Genomic DNA, 18,403 nt, shown 5'->3' with positions numbered 1-18,403 from the left:
TCGCGCCTAAGCGAGTATCATACTCCTAGACCAACGGGCAATGTGCGTAAGTAAAATATGCTCAACTCATAGGACTACCCTGTAATTAGTTGCAATTATATAGTCCCAAAACTACTTCTGCAAAATCTCGGGTCCGTCCGGGATTTGAACCCGGGACCACTCGCACCCTAAGCGAGTATCATACCCCTAGACCAACGGACCGTGTGTTCAAGTAAAATATGCCCAACTCATAGGTCTACCCTGTTGTTAGTTGCATTTAAATAGTTACTAAATTACTTCTGAAAGAACTCGGGTCTGTCCGGGATCTGATCCCGGGACCACTCGCAGCCAAAGCGAGTATCATACCCCTAGAAAAACGGACAATCTGCGTAAGTAAAACATGCTCAACTCATAGGACTACCCTGTAATTAGTTGCAATTAAATAGTCACAAAACTACTTCTGCAAAAACTCGGGTACGTCCGGGATTTGAAACCTAGAACACTCGCACTCAAAGCGAGTATCATAACCCTAGACCAGCGCACCATGTATGGAATAGAAATAGGCTCAATTCATAGGGCTACAAATTAATTAGTTGCGTTTAAATAGTCACTAAATTACTTCTGTAAAAACTCCGGTCTGTCCGCCATTTGAACCCGGGACCACTCGCACCCTAAGCGCGTATCATACCCCTAGACCAACGGACCGTGTGTTCAAGTAAAATATGCCCAACTCATAGGTCTACCCTGTAGTTAGTTGCATTTTAATTGTTACTAAATTACTTCTGAAAGAACTCGGGTCTGTCCGGGATTTGAACCCTGGACCACTCGCGCCTAAGCGAGTATCATACTCCTAGACCAACGGACAATGTGCGTAAGTAAAATATGCTCAACTCATAGGACAACCCTGTAATTAGTTGCAATTATATAGTCCCAAAACTACTTCTGCAAAATCTCGGGTCCGTCCGGGATTTGAACCCGGGACCACTCGCAGCCAAAGCGAGTATCATACCCCTAGACCAACGGACCGTGTGTTCAAGTAAAATATGCCCAACTCATAGGTCTACCCTGTAGTTAGTTGCATTTAAAAAGTTACTAAATTACTTCTGCAAAAACTCGGGTCCGTCCGTGATTTGAACCCTGGACCACTCGCGCCTAAGCGAGTATCATACTCCTAGACCAACGGACAATGTGCGTAAGTAAAATATGCTCAACTCATAGGACAACCCTGTAATTAGTTGCAATTATATAGTCCCAAAACTACTTCTGCAAAATCTCGGGTCCGTCCGGGATTTGAACCCGGGACCACTCGCAGCCAAAGCGAGTATCATACCCCTAGACCAACGGACCGTGTGTTCAAGTAAAATATGCCCAACTCATAGGTCTACCCTGTAGTTAGTTGCATTTAAAAAGTTACTAAATTACTTCTGCAAAAACTCGGGTCCGTCCGTGATTTGAACCCTGGACCACTCGCGCCTAAGCGAGTATCATACTCCTAGACCAACGGACAATGTGCGTAAGTAAAATATGCTCAACTCATAGGACAACCCTGTAATTAGTTGCAATTATATAGTCCCAAAACTACTTCTGCAAAATCTCGGGTCCGTCCGGGATTTGAACCCGGGACCACTCGCACCCTAAGCGAGTATCATACCCCTAGACCAACGGACCGTGTGTTCAAGTAAAAAATATGCCCAACTCATAGGTCTACCCTGTTGTTAGTTGCATTTAAATAGTTGCTAAATTACTTCTGAAAGAACTCGGGCCTGTCCGGGATTTGAACCCGGGACGACTCGCAGCCAAAGCGAGTATCATACCCCTAGAAAAACGGACAATCTGCGTAAGTAAAATATGCTCAACTCATAGGACTACCCTGTAATTAGTTGCAATTAAATAGTCACAAAATTACTTCTGCAAAACCTCGGATAAGTCCGGGATTTGAAACCTAGAACACTCACACCCAAAGCGAGTATCATACCCCTAGACCATCGCACCATGTATGGAATAGAAATATGCTCAATTCATAGGGCTTCAAATTAATTAGTTGCATTTAAATAGTCACTAAATTACTTCTGCAAAAACTCGGGTCCGTCCGGGATTTGAACCCAGGACCACTCGCAGTCAAAGCGAGTATCATACCTCTACACCAACGGACAATGTGCGTAAGTAAAATATGCTCAACTCATAGGTCTACCCTGTAGTTAGTTGCATTTTAATAGTTACTAAATTACTTCTGAAAGAACTCGGGTGTGTCCGGGATTTGAACCCTGGACCACTCGCGCCTAAGCGAGTATCATACTCCTAGACCAACGGACCGTGTGTTCAAGTAAAATATGCCCAACTCATAGGTCTACCCTGTAGTTAGTTGCATTTTAATTGTTACTAAATTACTTCTGAAAGAACTCGGGTCTGTCCGGGATTTGAACCCTGGACGACTCGCGCCTAAGCGAGTATCATACTCCTAGACCAACGGACAATGTGCGTAAGTAAAATATGCTCAACTCATAGGACTACCCTGTAATTAGTTGCAATTATATAGTCCCAAAACTACTTCTGCAAAATCTCGGGTCCGTCCGGGATTTGAACCCGGGACCACTCGCACCCTAAGCGAGTATCATACCCCTAGACCAACGGACCGTGTGTTCAAGTAAAATATGCCCAACTCATAGGTCTACCCTGTTGTTAGTTGCATTTAAATAGTTGCTAAATTACTTCTGAAAGAACTCGGGTCTGTCCGGGATTTGAACCCGGGACCACTCGCAGCCAAAGCGAGTATAATACCCCTAGACCAACGGACAATCTGCTTAAGTAAAACATGCTCAACTCATAGGACTACCCTGTAATTAGTTGCAATTAAATAGTCACAAAACTACTTCTGCAAAAACTCGAGTACGTCCGGGATTTGAAACCTAGAACACTCGCACTCAAAGCGAGTATCATAACCCTAGACCAGCGCACCATGTATGGAATAGAAATAGGCTCAATTCATAGGGCTACAAATTAATTAGTAGCGTTTAAATAGTCACTAAATTACTTCTGTAAAAACTCCGGTCTGTCCGCCATTTGAACCCGGGACCACTCGCAGCCAAAGCGAGTATCATACCCCTAGACCAACGGACCGTGTGTTCAAGTAAAATATGCCCAACTCATAGGTCTACCCTGTAGTTAGTTGCATTTAAAAAGTTACTAAATTACTTCTGCAAAAACTCGGGTCCGTCCGGGATTTGAACCCGGGACCACTCGCACCCTAAGCGAGTACCATACCCCTAGACCAACGGACCGTGTGTTCAAGTAAAAAATATGCCCAACTCATAGGTCTACCCTGTTATTAGTTGCATTTAAATAGTTGCTAAATTACTTCTGAAAGAACTCGGATCTGTCCGGGATCTGAACCCGGGACCACTCGCAGCCAAAGCGAGTATCATACCCCTAGAAAAACGGACAATCTGCGTAAGTAAAATATGCTCAACTCATAGGACTACCCTGTAATTAGTTGCAATTAAATAGTCACAAAATTACTTCTGCAAAAACTAGGATAAGTCCGGGATTTGAAACCTAGAACACTCGCACCCAAAGCGAGTATCATACCCCTAGACCATCGGACCATGTATGGAATAGAAAAATGCTCAATTCATAGGGCTACAAATTAATTAGTTGCGTTTAAATAGTCACTAAATTACTTCTGCAAAAACTCCGGTCTGTCCGGCATTTGAACCCGGACCACTCGCACCCTAAGCGCGTATCATACCCCTAGACCAACGGACCGTGTTCTAGTAAAATATGCCCAACTCATAGTCTACCCTGTAGTTAGTTGCATTTAAATAGTTACTAAATTACTTCTGAAAGAACTAGGGTCTGTCTGGGATTTGAAACCGGGACCACTCGCACCCTAAGCGAGTATCATACCCCTAGACCAACGGACCGTGTGTTCAAGTAAAATATGCCCAACTCATAGGTCTACCCTGTTGTTAGTTGCGTTTAAATAGTTGCTAAATTACTTCTGAAAGAACTCGGGTCTGTCCGGGATTTGAACCCGGGACCACTCGCAGCCAAAGCGAGTATCATACCCCTAGACCAAGGGACAATCTGCGTACGTTAAACATGCTCAACTCATAGGACTACCCTGTAATTAGTTGCAATTAAATAGTCACAAAACTACTTCTGCAAAAACTCGGGTACGTCCGGGATTTGAAACCTAGAACTCTCGCACTCAAAGCGAGTATCATAACCCTAGACCAGCGCACCATGTATGGAATAGAAATAGGCTCAATTCATAGGGCTACAAATTAATTAGTTGCATTTAAATTGTCACTAAATTACTTCTGCAAAAACTCCGGTCTGTCCGGCATTTGAACCCGGGACCACTCGCACCCTAAGCGAGTATCATACCCCTACACCAACGGACAATGTGCGAAAGTGAAATATGCTCAACTCATAGGTCTACCCTGTAGTTAGTTGCATTTAAATAGTTACTAAATTACTTCTGAAAGAACTCGGGTCTGTCCGGGATTTGAACCCGGGACCACTCGCAGTCAAAGCGAGTATCATACCCTTAGACCAACGGACAATCTGCGTAAGTAAAACATGCTCAACTCATAGGACTACCCTGTAATTAGTTGCAATTAAATAGTCACAAAACTACTTCTGCAAAATCTCGGGTCCGTCCGGGATTTGAACCCGGGACCACTCGCACCCAAAGCGAGTATCATACCCCTAGACCAGGGCACCATGTGTGGAATAGAAATATGCTCAATTCATAGGGCTACAAATTAATTAGTTGCATTTAAATAGTCACTAAATTACTTCTGCAAAAACTCGGGTGCGTCCGGGATTTGAAACCTAGAACACTTGCACTCAAAGCGAGTGTCATACCCCTAGACCAGCGCACCATGTATGGAGGAGAAATATGCTCAATTCATAGGGCTACAAATTAATTAGTTGCATTTAAATAGTTACTAAATTACTTCTGAAAGAACTCGGGTCTGTCCGGGATTTCAACCCGGGACCATTCGCACCTAAGCGAGTATCATACTCCTAGACCAACGGACAATGTGCGTAAGTAAAATATGCTCAACTCATAGGACTACCCTGTAATTAGTTGCAATTATATAGTCCCAAAACTACTTATGCAAAATCTCGGGTCCGTCCGGGATTTGAACCCGTGACCACTCGCACCCTAAGCGAGCATCATACCCCTAGACCAACGGACCGTGTGTTCAAGTAAAATATGCCCAACTCGTAGGTCTACCCTGTAGTTAGTTGCATTTAAATAGTTGGTAAATTACTTCTGAAAGAACTCGGGTCTGTCCGGGATTTGAACCCGGGACCACTCGCACCCTAAGCGAGTATCATACCCCTAGACCAACGGACCGTGTGTTCAAGTAAAAAATATGCCCAACTCATAGGTCTACCCTGCTATTAGTTGCATTTAAATAGTTGCTAAATTACTTCTGAAAGAACTCGGGCCTGTCCGGGATTTGAACCCGGGACGACTCGCAGCCAAAGCGAGTATCATACCCCTAGACAAACGGACAATCTGCGTAAGTAAAATATGCTCAACTCATAGGACTACCCTGTAATTAGTTGCAATTAAATAGTCACAAAATTACTTCTGCAAAACCTCGGATAAGTCCGGGATTTGAAACCTAGAACACTCGCACCCAAAGCGAGTATCATACCCCTAGACCATCGCACCATGTATGGAATAGAAAAATGCTCAATTCATAGGGCTACAAATTAATTAGTTGCATTTAAATAGTCACTAGATTACTTCTGCTAAAAGTCGGGTCCGTCCGGGATTTGAACCCGGGACCACTCGCACCCTAAGCGAGTATCATACCCCTAGACCAACGGACCGTGTGTGCAAGTAAAAAATATGCCCAACTCATAGGTCAACCCTGTTATCAGTTGCATTTAAATAGTTGCTAAAGTACTTCTGAAAGAACTCGGGCCTGTCCGGGATTTGAACCCGGGACGACTCGCAGCCAAAGCGAGTACCATACTCCTAGACCAACGGACAATCTGCGTTAGTAAAACATGCTCAATTCATAGGACTACCCTGTAATTAGTTGCATTTAAATAGTCACTACATTACTTCTGCAAAAACTCGGGTCCGTCCGGGATTTGAACCCGGGACCACTCGCAGCCAAAGCGAGTATCATACCCCTAGACCCAAGGACAATCTGCGTAAGTAAAACATGCTCAACTCATAGGACTACCCTGTAATTAGTTGCAATTAAATAGTCACAAAACTACTTCTGCAAAAACTCGGGTACGTCCGGGATTTGAAACCTAGAACACTCGCACTCAAACGAGTATCATACCACTAGACCAGCGCACCATGTATGGAATAGAAATACTTCTTAAAAACTCGGGTCTGTCCGGGATTTAACCCGGGACCACTCGCAGCCAAAGCGAGTATCATACCCCTAGACCAACAGACAATCTGCGTAAGTAAAACATGCTCAACTCATAGGACTACCCTGTAGTTAGTTGCATTTAAATAGTTACTAAATTACACCTGAAAGAACTCGGGTCTGTCCGGGATTTTGAACCCGGGACCACTCGCAGCCAAAGCGAGTATCATACCCCTAGACCAACGGACAATCTGCGTAAGTAAAATATGCTCAACTCATAGGACTACCCTGTAATTAGTTGCAATTATATAGTCCCAAAACTACTTCTGCAAAATCTCGTGTCCGTCCGGGATTTGAACCCGGGACCACTCGCACCCTAAGCGAGCATCATACCCCTAGACCAACGGACCGTGTGTTCAAGTAAAATATGCCCAACTCATAGGTCTACCCTGTAGTTAGTTGCATTTAAATAGTTGCTAAATTACTTCTGAAAGAACTCGGGTCTGTCCGAGATGTGAACCCGGGACCACTCGCAGCCAAAGCGAGTATCATACCCCTAGACCAACGGACAATCTGCGCAAGTAAAATATGCTCAACTCATAGGACTACCCTGTAATTAGTTCAATTAAATAGTCACAAAACTACTTCTGCAAAAACTCGGGTACGTCCGGGATTTGAAACCTAGAACACTCGCACCCAAAGCGAGTATCATACCCCTAGACCAGGGCACCATGTGTGGAACAGAAATATGCTCAATTCATAGGGCTACAAATTAATAAGTTGCATTTAAATAGTCACTAAATTACTTCTGCAAAATCTCGGGTGCGTCCGGGATTTGAAACCTAGAACACTCGCACTCAAAGCGAGTGTCATACCCCTAGACCAGCGCACCATGTATGGAGGAGAAATATGCTCAATTCATAGGGCTACAATTTAATTAGTTGCATTTAAATAGTCACTAAATTACTTCTTCAAAGACTCGGGTCCGTCCGGGATTTGAATCCTAGAACACTCGCACTCAAAGCGAGTATCATACTCTTAGACCAACGGACCATGTGTGTGAGTAAAATATGCTCAACTCATAGGTCTACCCTGTTGTTAGTTGCATTTAAATAGTTGCTAAATTACTTCTGAAAGAACTCGGGCCTGTCCGGGATTTGAACCCGGGCCCACTCGCAGCCAAAGCGAGTATCACACCCCTAGACCACCGGACAATCTGCGTAAGTAAAACATGCTCAACTCATAGGACTACCCTGTAATTAGTTGCAATTATATAGTCCCAAAACTACTTCTGCAAACACTCGGGTCCGTCCGGGATTTGAACCCGGGACTACTCGCACCCTAAGCGAGTATCATACCCCTAGACCAACGGACCGTGTGTTCAAGTAAAATATGCCCAACTCATAGGTCTACCCTGTAGTTAGTTGCATTTAAAAAGTTACTAAATTACTTCTGAAAGAACTCGGGTCTGTCCGAGATTTGAACCCGGGACCACTCGCACCGTAAGCGAGTATCATACCCCTAGACCAACGGACCGTGTGTTCAAGTAAAATATGCCCAACTCATAGGTCTACCCTGTTGTTAGTTGCATTTAAATAGTTGCTAAATTACTTCTGAAAGAACTTGGGCCTGTCCGGGATTTGAACCCGGGACGACTCGCAGCAAAAGCGAGTATCATACCCCTAGACCAACGGACAATCTGCGTAAGTAAAACATGCTCAACTCATAGGACTACCCTGTAATTAGTTGCAATTAAATAGTCACAAAACTACTTCTGCAAAAACTCGGGTACGTCCGGGATTTGAAACCTAGAACACTCGCACCCAAAGCGAGTATCATACCCCTAGACCAGGGCACCATGTATGGAATAGAAATATGCTCAATTCATAGGGCTACAAATTAATAAGTTGCATTTAAATAGTCACTAAATTACTTCTGCAAAATCTCGGGTGCGTCCGGGATTTGAAACCTAGAACACTCGCACTCAAAGCGAGTGTCATACCCCTAGACCAGCGCACCATGTATGGAGGAGAAATATGCTCAATTCATAGGGCTACAATTTAATTAGTTGCATTTAAATAGTCACTAAATTACTTCTTCAAAGACTCGGGTCCGTCCGGGATTTGAATCCTAGAACACTCGCACTCAAAGCGAGTATCATACTCTTAGACCAACGGACCATGTGTGTGAGTAAAATATGCTCAACTCATAGGTCTACCCTGTTGTTAGTTGCATTTAAATAGTTGCCAAATTACTTCTGCAAAAACTCGGGTACGTCCGGGATTTGAAACCTAGAACACTCGCACCCAAAGCGAGTATCATACCCCTAGACCAGGGCACCATGTGTGGAACAGAAATATGCTCAATTCATAGGGCAGTAGATAGAAAGTATTGGTTTGGGGACATGGCGTCAGCCAGTGCCAGATGGCACATGATCTGGCACCGATAAATATGGCGTCAATGAATCAGACATGGCGTCCACCGCATTTTTCCTCTTATGGCGCCAGCGAATCAAACATTTTTCCCCCAATATTGTTGTGATGTACATGACGTGTCCTCATATGGTGCCAGTGAATCAACCATGGCGTCAATGTAGTGCCAGCATCGTGCCAGATGGCACCAGTTAATATGGCGTCAATGAATCAAACATGGCGTCCACTGCATTTTTCTTCTTATGGCGCCAGTGAATCAAACATTTTCCCCCCAATCTTGTTGTAACGTCAGTGAAACGTACATGACGTGTCTTCCCATGACGTCAGTGAATCAGGCACCCCCTCTTAATGGGAACATCTTAAACTGTAATTAAGTATACACGCAGGTTCGAATGTCTTAAATATAACGAGGGAAAATGTGCCTTGCGATTTTATGATGGCTCCCCTCTTATCTGTCATTTGATGTAAAATTCCCCAGCGCCACGATTGTTGAAGTTTGCACTTTCTTATCAACAGGTCTTTATAAGCTACGCAGCTATCACTCATACCTTCCGCGTTTAAAGTAGAAGGCCTCATCGCAGGAGACAATTCCGTTCCCTTATCATATCAGCACAAAATGTTGAATTCTGTTAACACTAAATTTGAACTTATATGCGTATTTTTCTTAAATGAATCTAAAATATTACACTTGTGTATTATTTATCATATAGTTAAGAGGAAGAAATTGAAGTAATGTTGTTTTACATATAAAGTGCATGTTTGAACCTATAAAAGAACCATACCTAAAACTGTAACTGAAACTAGAACGGGCACCAAGTAAGATAAGATAATAGATCATATAAATATGGTAGACCGAAATATCTAGGTATATAGGCTCGAATTTCTTGAATATGACGCTGGAACCGTTATCTTAAATAGTATCCCTACACCCGCCTCAAATAGCGTATCATTAACGTAAGCCAAAACAGAGGCGTTGAATACACTGTGTTTGTCCTAAAATATATAATTTGAATACACTGTGTTTGTCCTAAAATATATAATAGGAATACACTATGTTAGGCTTAATATTTTTAACGAAGTAGGCGGGAAATATGAACGGAAAAAAGAGTGTACGGTTTTCAGATACGACGGTGTACGTGATTCCTCAAGAGGACAGGGTGAACCATGAATTTCGTAACCTGCAATGGTTTAGAATGCAATTAAAGTGTAAATACGAATACATATTATCCCCGATATTGGAGTTGAAAATTGAACTTTTCGCTAACCCTTGTCTTACACGTGACTCGGGACTTTCTACGTGACATTGACTTTCGACAACGTGGCGGGAGGGGGGAAATTATATATGTTAGGCTTAAAGATTAAGCGTCATATCTTCTTTCGTCAACGTGTTTGAGGGTGCCATGGTAAATACCCGGGTTCAGGGCGTCATGGTAAATTTCCGTTACGTCGTTGATTGAGAAAATACACCCATCCTATCTTGGGCGATCGTCTCGCGATAAGACCCTATAAAAGACGCGGTAGTTTAAAAGATAAGTCATTTTACGACTCTTCAAGCTTTTCACCCCAGCTAACGATATCCACGTGTCATCACTTAGAAATGGACTTTGTTAAATTGTAAGTATACTCCTAACAATATAGTTAACCCTTGCATGTCCATTGGTATCCAGACTTATAATTAGAGTATTCGGCTAATTTTTACTCCATCAGGGACGAATCAAAAGCGTTCTCCGAAACTGACAATACGCCGGACACGCCTTCCTGTCCTATCTGCTGTGCTGAGGGTGGTAGAATGAATTCACCCATTACCTTAGAAGCCGCCGTTAGACGAAACAACTTAAGACGAATTGAAAATTTTGGTGCTATCGGATGGGATAAAGATTACGGAAAATCCGAAAGGACTACAGATCCCGAAACGGGGTATTTACTAATAAACCCCTCACCGAATGAAGTCTATAATGTAGACGATGGTGAAGGTTATATATGGCAATACGTTAACGGCCCTAATATAAATTTTGGTTTGAAACACTTAGCGATGTACAGATTACTAACTTCTACAGTACAATTACCCGCAGGGTCATTAATTGACATGTTTGCTAGACAGTTTCCATGTATTATAAATAAGAAGACCCATCAATTCAAATTGAAAGAATTTGCGGGAGATACTATCCTCGTATTTCCGGTACACCTCACACCGCACAAAATGTACGGAATACCAAACCCAAATATTTGCCAGTTAGGAAGTTGCCATCCTCGCAATGAGGAGGAATGTAAATTTCGTACCTTTTATTACGGTGGATACGAATTTCATTGTCCATAACAGTACTTAAGAGTTTTGAACTTAGCTCTTCATATGTGTATGTTTATGGCATATAAAACTAACAAAACCGTAAGGAAAAATTATAGTGATGAAAACGACCTAGCTACGCATTATATATTCAAGGGCCTGCAGATTTGCAGGTTAGCCGAGTGTCTGTGTGATAACACTCACAGTTTAATGTTTTACGAAGTGCATTATCACATGAGATCCAATGACGCGAATAATTATTTCGCGAATAAGTATTTCGTAGACTTTCTTTTATTAATAAAACGTTTGTAAGTTGTACATTTTGTAGGCGAAGAATAGTGTTAAATACTAAACAATATTTGTAGAATCTCGAATAAAAAGAAAATGTTTGAATGATATAAGTTTCTAATTATTTTACGTAGGTTTAATATAATTAATATTTTAAACCCATTTTAAAACTTTATCTTTTGGGTATTTATTTAATTTTCAGCATTAATTCACATATGAAACGATATACATATCAATAATAAGCACATCCGACATTAATACTTTTTCATTTACCTAAATATAAGCATATTTCAAATTTTAGGAGTTGTTTATATTCAAATTTAATACTATTTAACTAAGTATATAGGCATATTCCAAATTTTAGGATTTAATACTTCTAAATATAAACTTTAGAAATTATTTCAACTGAAACCAATTTCTCTTTATTGATAGGCCTATTTCACATTTTCATGGATAGGTAATGTAAATAACGAGGTCGGTGATCGGGAATAGAGATACTCGAATGGTAAATAAACGGCCTATGTCAATAATTAGAAATCATGATAAGCGCTTGTATGAAAGCGGTTAGTGTCAACATGGGATGATAGTTGGGTTGCAATGTTTGTTTATGCTAGGAAACTTGTAAGTAAACAAACTAGATTGAAACTTGACGTGAATTTCGAAACATGGCGGGCTCTCATCGTGACGTCAATGGGAAAACCCATTTGATAGTTCAGGCAGAGATTAAATGGACGACACCACAATGTTTGCTTATGCTAGGAAACTTGTAAATAAACAAACTAGATTGAAACTTGGCGTGAATTTCGAAACATGGCGCGTCTCTCGTCGTGACGTCAACGGAAAAACCCATATGATAGTTCGCACAAAGATTAAAGAGTATAAAAGCCTGGCACGTGTCTTTATAACTAGTTAAAATGTTTATTTGTGATATTTGTAATACGAAGTTCTCCAGGAATCGTGACGTCAATAGGCATAAACAGGTAAAACACGCGAAAGTTGGTTTCCCATGTTCGGTTTGCAACAAAGTTTTCTCCAGACGTGACATGTTAAAGGCCTTTGCGTGGGTAATTTAAATCTCGGGTACAAAACAAAACCAAACCTAACCAATTCTTAGCCTATCGCACTGCGAACAATCTATTTAAATTGGGATAAAGATAATCAACTAATATATTTTTAAGTAATTTAAGTGGGTGTTTCCGAAACGAAACATATGAGTAATAAAAACTTTGTAAGAACCTTTTGTCAATATAAGTTATAAGCTGGATATTTAGGCGGGGATCTCTCTTAAAAGTGTCGTTAAATGACTAAAAAGTGGTTGAAAGTGTCGTTAAATGACTAAAATGTCGTTAAGTTACCATAAAATGATAGAAAATTATGTTGTGCCAAAACTTTGACGGGTAATTTGAAACCGTAAATGACTAAAAAGAGGTGAAAATGTCGTTAAATGACAAAAAGGTGGTTACAGTGTTGTTCAACGACTAAATCGTGCATGAAAGTGTTGTTAAATGAATAAAAAATCGTTGAAAGGGTTGAGAAAAGATGGTTAAACGTGTTGATAAATGACTAAAATGTGGTTGAAAGTGACGTTAAATGAATACAATATAATAGAAAATGATGTTAAATGACTGAAAAGCGGTTGGAAATGTTGTTAATGGCAAAACACCAAAAATAGGTTTAGCTTTCGTTTAAAGTCTAATAAAAGCCCCGCTATTCAACTTAAATGTGTTTGATATTGTTATTATATTACTGAAATAAATCTGATAATGAAGTTGAATGTCTAAAAAGTGGCCGAAAGTGTTGTTAATTTACTAAAAAAATGAGTTTGAAAACGCTGTGAAACGAAAACATTCAATTGAAAGTTCAAGGAAATTCCAGTCAGACATGTGGCGAATTTTGCGTATATTTTTCTTTGTATAGATGCAGAGGTATTAAAATGTATGATATTTGCTTAAAATTTGTAAAAGATAAGAGTTTGAACGATAAAATGATATCGGAATTTATGTATAAGAGATTTTTAATAAAGGTTTTTTTTGATTGAATTTATGTTTTTCTTTAAATCGCGCGCGAACTTATCCCTACATACGCGAACGCGGGAAATTTAAACACGCGCACGCGGCAGGTCCCACGCGCTACCCTTCATTTAACCTGAAAAAAGAAAAAAATGTTTGCCTAAGTTGTATGAAATAAGAGGGAGGAAATTTGTATTTAAAAAAAATTTATTTTGAATGAGAAACCGTAGAATCACGGAGTAAAACTCATTCGAGAAAAAACAACTTAAAACTATACAATTAAACATTGAAAATATATATACATTAAATTAAACTTATAAACTATCCATTAAACTATGAAATTTAAAAGGAAAAGGGTTGGGCGTGGACCGATTCGGCCACTTCGCACCAAAAGGTATGGGAGGGGAAATTGGGCGTGGACAGATTCGGCCACTTCGCACCAAAAGGGTATGGGAGGAGGGCGTGGACCGGTTCGGCCACTTCGCCCCCAGGATGGGAGGGGATAGGGTTACAGAAAGTAATTATACATTTGGAATTATTCCTTAATTTTAAAATGACCATGAGCGTATGTAGACACCCCATCGATGATGAATCTCTTATCATAGCAGGGGTTAAGAGCGAGTTTCTTCTGAGTGATGGAAAATAGTTCGTGTTTAACACTGACTATCCTCTTCATCTCCTCAGTGGTGAGTTTACGTTGAAGCAGGCATTCCTTGTATTGAGCGTGACGTATCTTCTTTTTGACTACGCGACGACAGATTCCCTTCGCCGTCTTCTTTTCACCTTTTGCCGACAAGATGCTGTACATTTTCGGTCGCAAGCCGCAGAACTCTTCAATCTGGACGCTGTTGAGTTCGTCCTTGAACTTTCCGAGGGCCTTCTTGTTCTCCTCGCTGAAGAGCGGATGTTCCTTGGGGTAGGCGGAAAAGTCGAACATCTCCTTCATCTGGGCAAAGTCCCGAGGCAAATCGTCGGTGAAAATCTGATAGGTCAGGCTGTCTGCAATTATACGTAAAAACATTTAATTAGTTTTTTAAAATTGAAAGTAGAAAAAGGATTTAAATCTAGTAAACGTTTTTAAAAAATCATACCTGTGTCGGTAAAAAGAAGTTTGAGGTCGTCGCCGTATTTAGCCTTCATAGTGTTGTAATGGAAGTCGTACATGACCAACTTTGAGAGGTCCAAGATGGCGAAACCGGTGTAAATGGGTCGGTCCAACTTGAGGGATTGCTTCAGACGATGGATCCCGACCAGCTCGTTCCTAAAGATGGTGAACCTCTGGAATGTCGGTGAACTGGCCTTCTTGATTGCCATCTCCCGGGTGTGGACAAGGTCGAAGTTTATCCTGTTGCGGAGGTTTTCCATCGTCTTCCCGAAAACACTGTTAATATATGAAAATTTTGATTAATTTACGTGTGAAATAATAACTTAGCGTAGCGTAGATGCGTACCCATTGTTGGCCAACTTGAAAAAAATCCTTCTCAAAGTCGTTCACTGCCTGCTTCCTCTTCTCCGTGTTGAACTCGATAAATGGTTTTAACCACGCACCCTGCTCGAATGTGAGTATTCGATGGATTTTCCCCAATTTAATCCCCTTAGCGATGTAAAACTTGAGGTTCCGGTAGTGGAGAACATATTTTTCCCTATTGTAGAGCGAGGGAACTAACTTTCGAAGGCTATAATGTACGTTAATTTTCAGTTTGTTCAACTGTTCAATCGAATACGGTGAAAGCTCATCCGCGTTAATAACTCTACGTTCGGGTGCTAAGGGTAGACAGTTATGTTCTTCGTGCAAACTTTCCGGGTACTCAAGATCCACCTCCAGGATAAATCCCTGAGGATCATCGTCTGGGTGATTCAAGATAATTTCACGAGTGAAATCTTGACATGGTTGAATCCATCGAAATCCTCTCATCGGCAGGTGATGACACATTACGGTGCCGTAAAGGTTATTACAGTCTAGGTAGGTAATGTAAGAGCTACGTTCTGCTGGGTTGAATGTTTCGGGGAGATCCTTATTATTGGCTATGGCTAGTCTATGCGTAATTAAAGAAACACCCCCTCTTATACCCTTCTCAATAAAGAGATGCATATCAGGATCCTGGAGTAGTTCTAATTTCACTTGGGTCATGTGCAGTGCGCTTTGCCAAGCGAAACCAGGACCTGTATATGCATGCGCGCAATCTAACTTGTAATATTCTAGACACATAGCCCTGAAACTTTCAAAAATATCCGCTAGGAGCAGAACGTCGGTCTTAACGTATAAATCATGGTACTCACCGAGGTTAGTGAGTTGGAATTTTTCCCAAACCTTTAGAGCTTGAGAATAATCTTCCTCACTAACCTCTTCGTCAGTTAAGGAATTGAAGAAGGCATCCTTGGGTGGCAACTCGGTCTCGTCGAATTTAGTCTCGCAGTCGAAGTAGTCATAGGGGTAAACCTGCTTCCTCAGCAGGTGCGGAACTTCGTCAGCGCTGAAGGCAGAGTTTAAACACTTGAACTTATCGGCTCCTCCCCGAGCCAAATTCGATACGAGTGTCTCTAGCGATGCCGGCATGAACCTAATTGAGTCTAAGAATCGTAAATTACCCAGAGAAAACGAAATGTACGTTTCGGAATTCGTGGGGATACACGTAATCTATTGATCTTTGACCAATCCAATTTTGTCCATGATAAGATGAGCATCGTAACGAGATAAGTTATGCATGAAGACCGGAACGAAATTCCGGGTCCTCAGTTTCAGGTTACACGAATTATGAGCAGCTCCCCTGTAGGTTCCGTTAGTGTGGTCGTGGTCACGAACTTTACAGTCATTTACAGTGAAAGGCTTGTTACATAAGTAACAGGATTGGGCCGAGGCGAATTGCGCCTTTTCTAAGTGTGATAGATTCATGGGGGCGTTATCTTTAATCTTACGCTGAATGATTGCGTCTTCACGCAAAAGGTTTTCTAAAAACTTTTCCGTGGCATCTATCCCTCGATAAGTAACTGGTTTAGAGACTGTACCGTCGTGACTAACGATGACATAACTAAACCCACAGGAGATATGCTGCGAAGTTTTCGTGGTTGAAGAGAGGTCGGCATCGGGATCGCATCGGTGAACTTTACGGAGAATGGACTCGAAATCGGCATAGATGACGTATTTAACCTGTGAGAAATAGAAATAAAACTACACTGTTAAAAAAAATGGAACTGTTTGACACCTTTAGAGGTGTTTCCTAATGCATCCCCAGCAGCACCCCTATTGGTGTTTAAAAGCACCATTCGAGAGGATGTCAATACGCACCTTTGAAAACGGTGCGAAATAATACCTTCTCCGAAGGTGCTTTTTATATCCTGTGAGGTGTTTTAATCACTTTGAATAGCGGTGTATATTAATACCAGAAAAAGAGTTAATAAACCCTTTGAAAAAAGGTCTTTTTGAGACTAATTTGGTGTTTTTAAATTCCATTGACGTTGGTGCTTTTTAATTCTTGTTAGGTTTAAACCATCACCCTTAATAGAGGAATATAATTATACCAGAAAGGTGTCTATAGACTCTGTAAATGGTGTTTTTTGAAATTATTTTTTCAAAACACATGAGTTACCATAGATTAGTCTTTCAAAATAGCTGCTCAAAATCTGCTGCTCAAATCCAGTGGATTAAGGGTAAACGTTTTTTCTGCTGTAAGTCTTATTCAACCGTGTAAGAATTGATATGCGTGTGAAATGGTTACGTTTAACCTTTACTGTATATCCTCAATAGTTCTATTGAAGGACCTGATTTACATCATTTAAATGTGTATTTAATTTTCGGCTCATTGTGAACCGTTAAGACCTCCTCAAAGACACACGAATTCAAGGAACCAATCCAAACAACGCTTACCAAAATATTTAGAAGTAATATTTAGTGAAACTAGGAAAGTTAAATTTCATGATTACACTGTATATAAATGTAGTAAAGCTGAATTAAAAAGTAAACACCAAATTTGATATATTAATATAAAAGATCTTCTTGGAATATTGAAATGAAACAGAGCTTTATAGCTACAAAACTACTTAAAGAATCGTAATGCCGAATCATACTTAACATATTTTCATTTAATATTCTACAATAAGAAAATGTTATGGTTTTGTAAGATATAGTTTTATCCTACTCGTGATATGCATGTAGTGTTTCGACTCAGATGCAATCTTCATTATTCGTTCTATATAAACTTTCACTTGTGTCGTTCCGAAGAAAGAAAATTATCTTAAATATTTAAATATAAATGATATTAATTTGTTTAATCGTCAGTATTTTACCTTAATTCTAGTTAAGTGGTTTTAAGAACGTTATTATTAAAATGATTTTAAACATAGCTATTGTTGACGTTTGACTTCTAGCGTAAACCGTTTTCACAATTTTTGGAAATTTAGGGTATATAAGGCGATTGATTCACAAATGGTAGGAATAAGAGCTATTGCGTGAACCTTTGGTCGAAGCCCTGCCATTGGAAGGCTAGACGTTTCTCGTAACCCTAGCCGCTCGCCGCGTACATTTTAAGCCTAACGACGACGATGGAGTAGAAGCCAATGTTACAGATTGGTGTCTATGTGGTATACACAGAAGACTATATGATGGTGTTGTCAGAAGACAATAAGTACAGATTAGCTTGTATGAGGTATATATCATAAGGAAAACAAGTGTGGAGATAGCGTAATGAAGTAGAACTTTTTCCTCTCTCCGAGTGACTGGTCTTGTCTGTGTGTCTGTCTGTCACCGTGTTCGCAGTTGGCAAATCGAAGCAAACGTGTTCGTAATTTCCGGAACGCGTTCGCAGTATACAGAAATTCGAAAAATGTTACTTCGTTGCTATATCCATCTTATTTAACGTCAATCATTGACTCTCCGTTACACCTTCATCTGCTGTATAACAACCAATTGTTTCACCCAATGCTAACTGGTATTTAATGGTTTCTAACAACAACACCATGCACTAGTCTTTCGTGTACACCACATACGCCACACGTGAGACATGAGAAACGTCTAGCCTCCTAATGGCAGAGCTTCCACTAAAGGTTCACGCAATTGCGCAT

General features: G+C 40.8%; 1 protein-coding gene and 11 non-coding genes across 13 annotated transcripts; all 12 read right to left on the bottom strand.

The window, feature by feature from the left end:
* Positions 1-129: 129 nt before the first annotated feature.
* TRNAP-AGG (transfer RNA proline (anticodon AGG)) lies at positions 130-201 on the bottom strand. Its single transcript has one exon. It is a non-coding gene; the product is annotated as a tRNA-Pro (tRNA).
* A 732-nt stretch (positions 202-933) lies between these two features.
* Positions 934-1,005, bottom strand: TRNAP-UGG (transfer RNA proline (anticodon UGG)). The gene has a single exon. It is a non-coding gene; the product is annotated as a tRNA-Pro (tRNA).
* Positions 1,006-1,254: 249 nt separating this feature from the next.
* TRNAP-UGG (transfer RNA proline (anticodon UGG)) lies at positions 1,255-1,326 on the bottom strand. The gene has a single exon. It is a non-coding gene; the product is annotated as a tRNA-Pro (tRNA).
* A 249-nt stretch (positions 1,327-1,575) lies between these two features.
* On the bottom strand, positions 1,576-1,647 carry TRNAP-AGG (transfer RNA proline (anticodon AGG)). Its single transcript has one exon. It is a non-coding gene; the product is annotated as a tRNA-Pro (tRNA).
* Positions 1,648-2,541: 894 nt separating this feature from the next.
* On the bottom strand, positions 2,542-2,613 carry TRNAP-AGG (transfer RNA proline (anticodon AGG)). Its single transcript has one exon. It is a non-coding gene; the product is annotated as a tRNA-Pro (tRNA).
* Positions 2,614-3,185: 572 nt separating this feature from the next.
* On the bottom strand, positions 3,186-3,257 carry TRNAP-AGG (transfer RNA proline (anticodon AGG)). Its single transcript has one exon. It is a non-coding gene; the product is annotated as a tRNA-Pro (tRNA).
* Positions 3,258-5,114: 1,857 nt separating this feature from the next.
* TRNAP-AGG (transfer RNA proline (anticodon AGG)) lies at positions 5,115-5,186 on the bottom strand. The gene has a single exon. It is a non-coding gene; the product is annotated as a tRNA-Pro (tRNA).
* Positions 5,187-5,275: 89 nt separating this feature from the next.
* Positions 5,276-5,347, bottom strand: TRNAP-AGG (transfer RNA proline (anticodon AGG)). The gene has a single exon. It is a non-coding gene; the product is annotated as a tRNA-Pro (tRNA).
* A 413-nt stretch (positions 5,348-5,760) lies between these two features.
* Positions 5,761-5,832, bottom strand: TRNAP-AGG (transfer RNA proline (anticodon AGG)). Its single transcript has one exon. It is a non-coding gene; the product is annotated as a tRNA-Pro (tRNA).
* Positions 5,833-6,669: 837 nt separating this feature from the next.
* Positions 6,670-6,742, bottom strand: TRNAP-AGG (transfer RNA proline (anticodon AGG)). Its single transcript has one exon. It is a non-coding gene; the product is annotated as a tRNA-Pro (tRNA).
* An 893-nt stretch (positions 6,743-7,635) lies between these two features.
* On the bottom strand, positions 7,636-7,707 carry TRNAP-AGG (transfer RNA proline (anticodon AGG)). Its single transcript has one exon. It is a non-coding gene; the product is annotated as a tRNA-Pro (tRNA).
* Positions 7,708-13,845: 6,138 nt separating this feature from the next.
* Positions 13,846-15,563, bottom strand: LOC149612322 (uncharacterized). Of its 2 annotated transcripts, XM_089858429.1 has the most exons (3): positions 14,796-14,926; positions 14,437-14,726; positions 13,846-14,344 (listed from the first exon to the last, which is right to left on the bottom strand). In XM_089858429.1, exons 2-3 carry the CDS (start codon positions 14,708-14,710, stop codon positions 13,881-13,883), a joined length of 738 nt encoding a protein of 245 aa, XP_089714555.1. In that variant the 5' UTR covers positions 14,711-14,726; positions 14,796-14,926; the 3' UTR covers positions 13,846-13,880. The 2 variants fall into 2 exon arrangements, with proteins under 2 accessions (XP_089714555.1, XP_089714553.1); XM_089858427.1 differs by lacking the exon at positions 13,846-14,344 and having other exon boundaries at positions 14,464-14,726; positions 14,796-15,563.
* Positions 15,564-18,403: the final 2,840 nt, after the last annotated feature.

This window comes from Phalangium opilio, unplaced genomic scaffold (assembly GCF_054372755.1).
Source record: "Phalangium opilio isolate 3A_F unplaced genomic scaffold, DU_Popi_V2 ptg000246l_1, whole genome shotgun sequence".
Taxonomy (NCBI): Eukaryota; Metazoa; Arthropoda; class Arachnida; order Opiliones; family Phalangiidae; genus Phalangium; species Phalangium opilio.
This window is presented reverse-complemented; position numbering and strand designations above follow the sequence as displayed.

Excerpts from the sequence above, each read along its gene's own strand:
- LOC149612322 (XM_089858427.1), bottom strand. The coding sequence starts at position 15,554 with ATGTGTCTAGAATATTACAAGTTAGATTGCGCGCATGCATATACAGGT. Across the intron at positions 14,727-14,795 it reads TTCAAGTTGGCCAACAATGG|TGTTTTCGGGAAGACGATGG; the intron begins GTACGCATCTAC and ends ATATATTAACAG.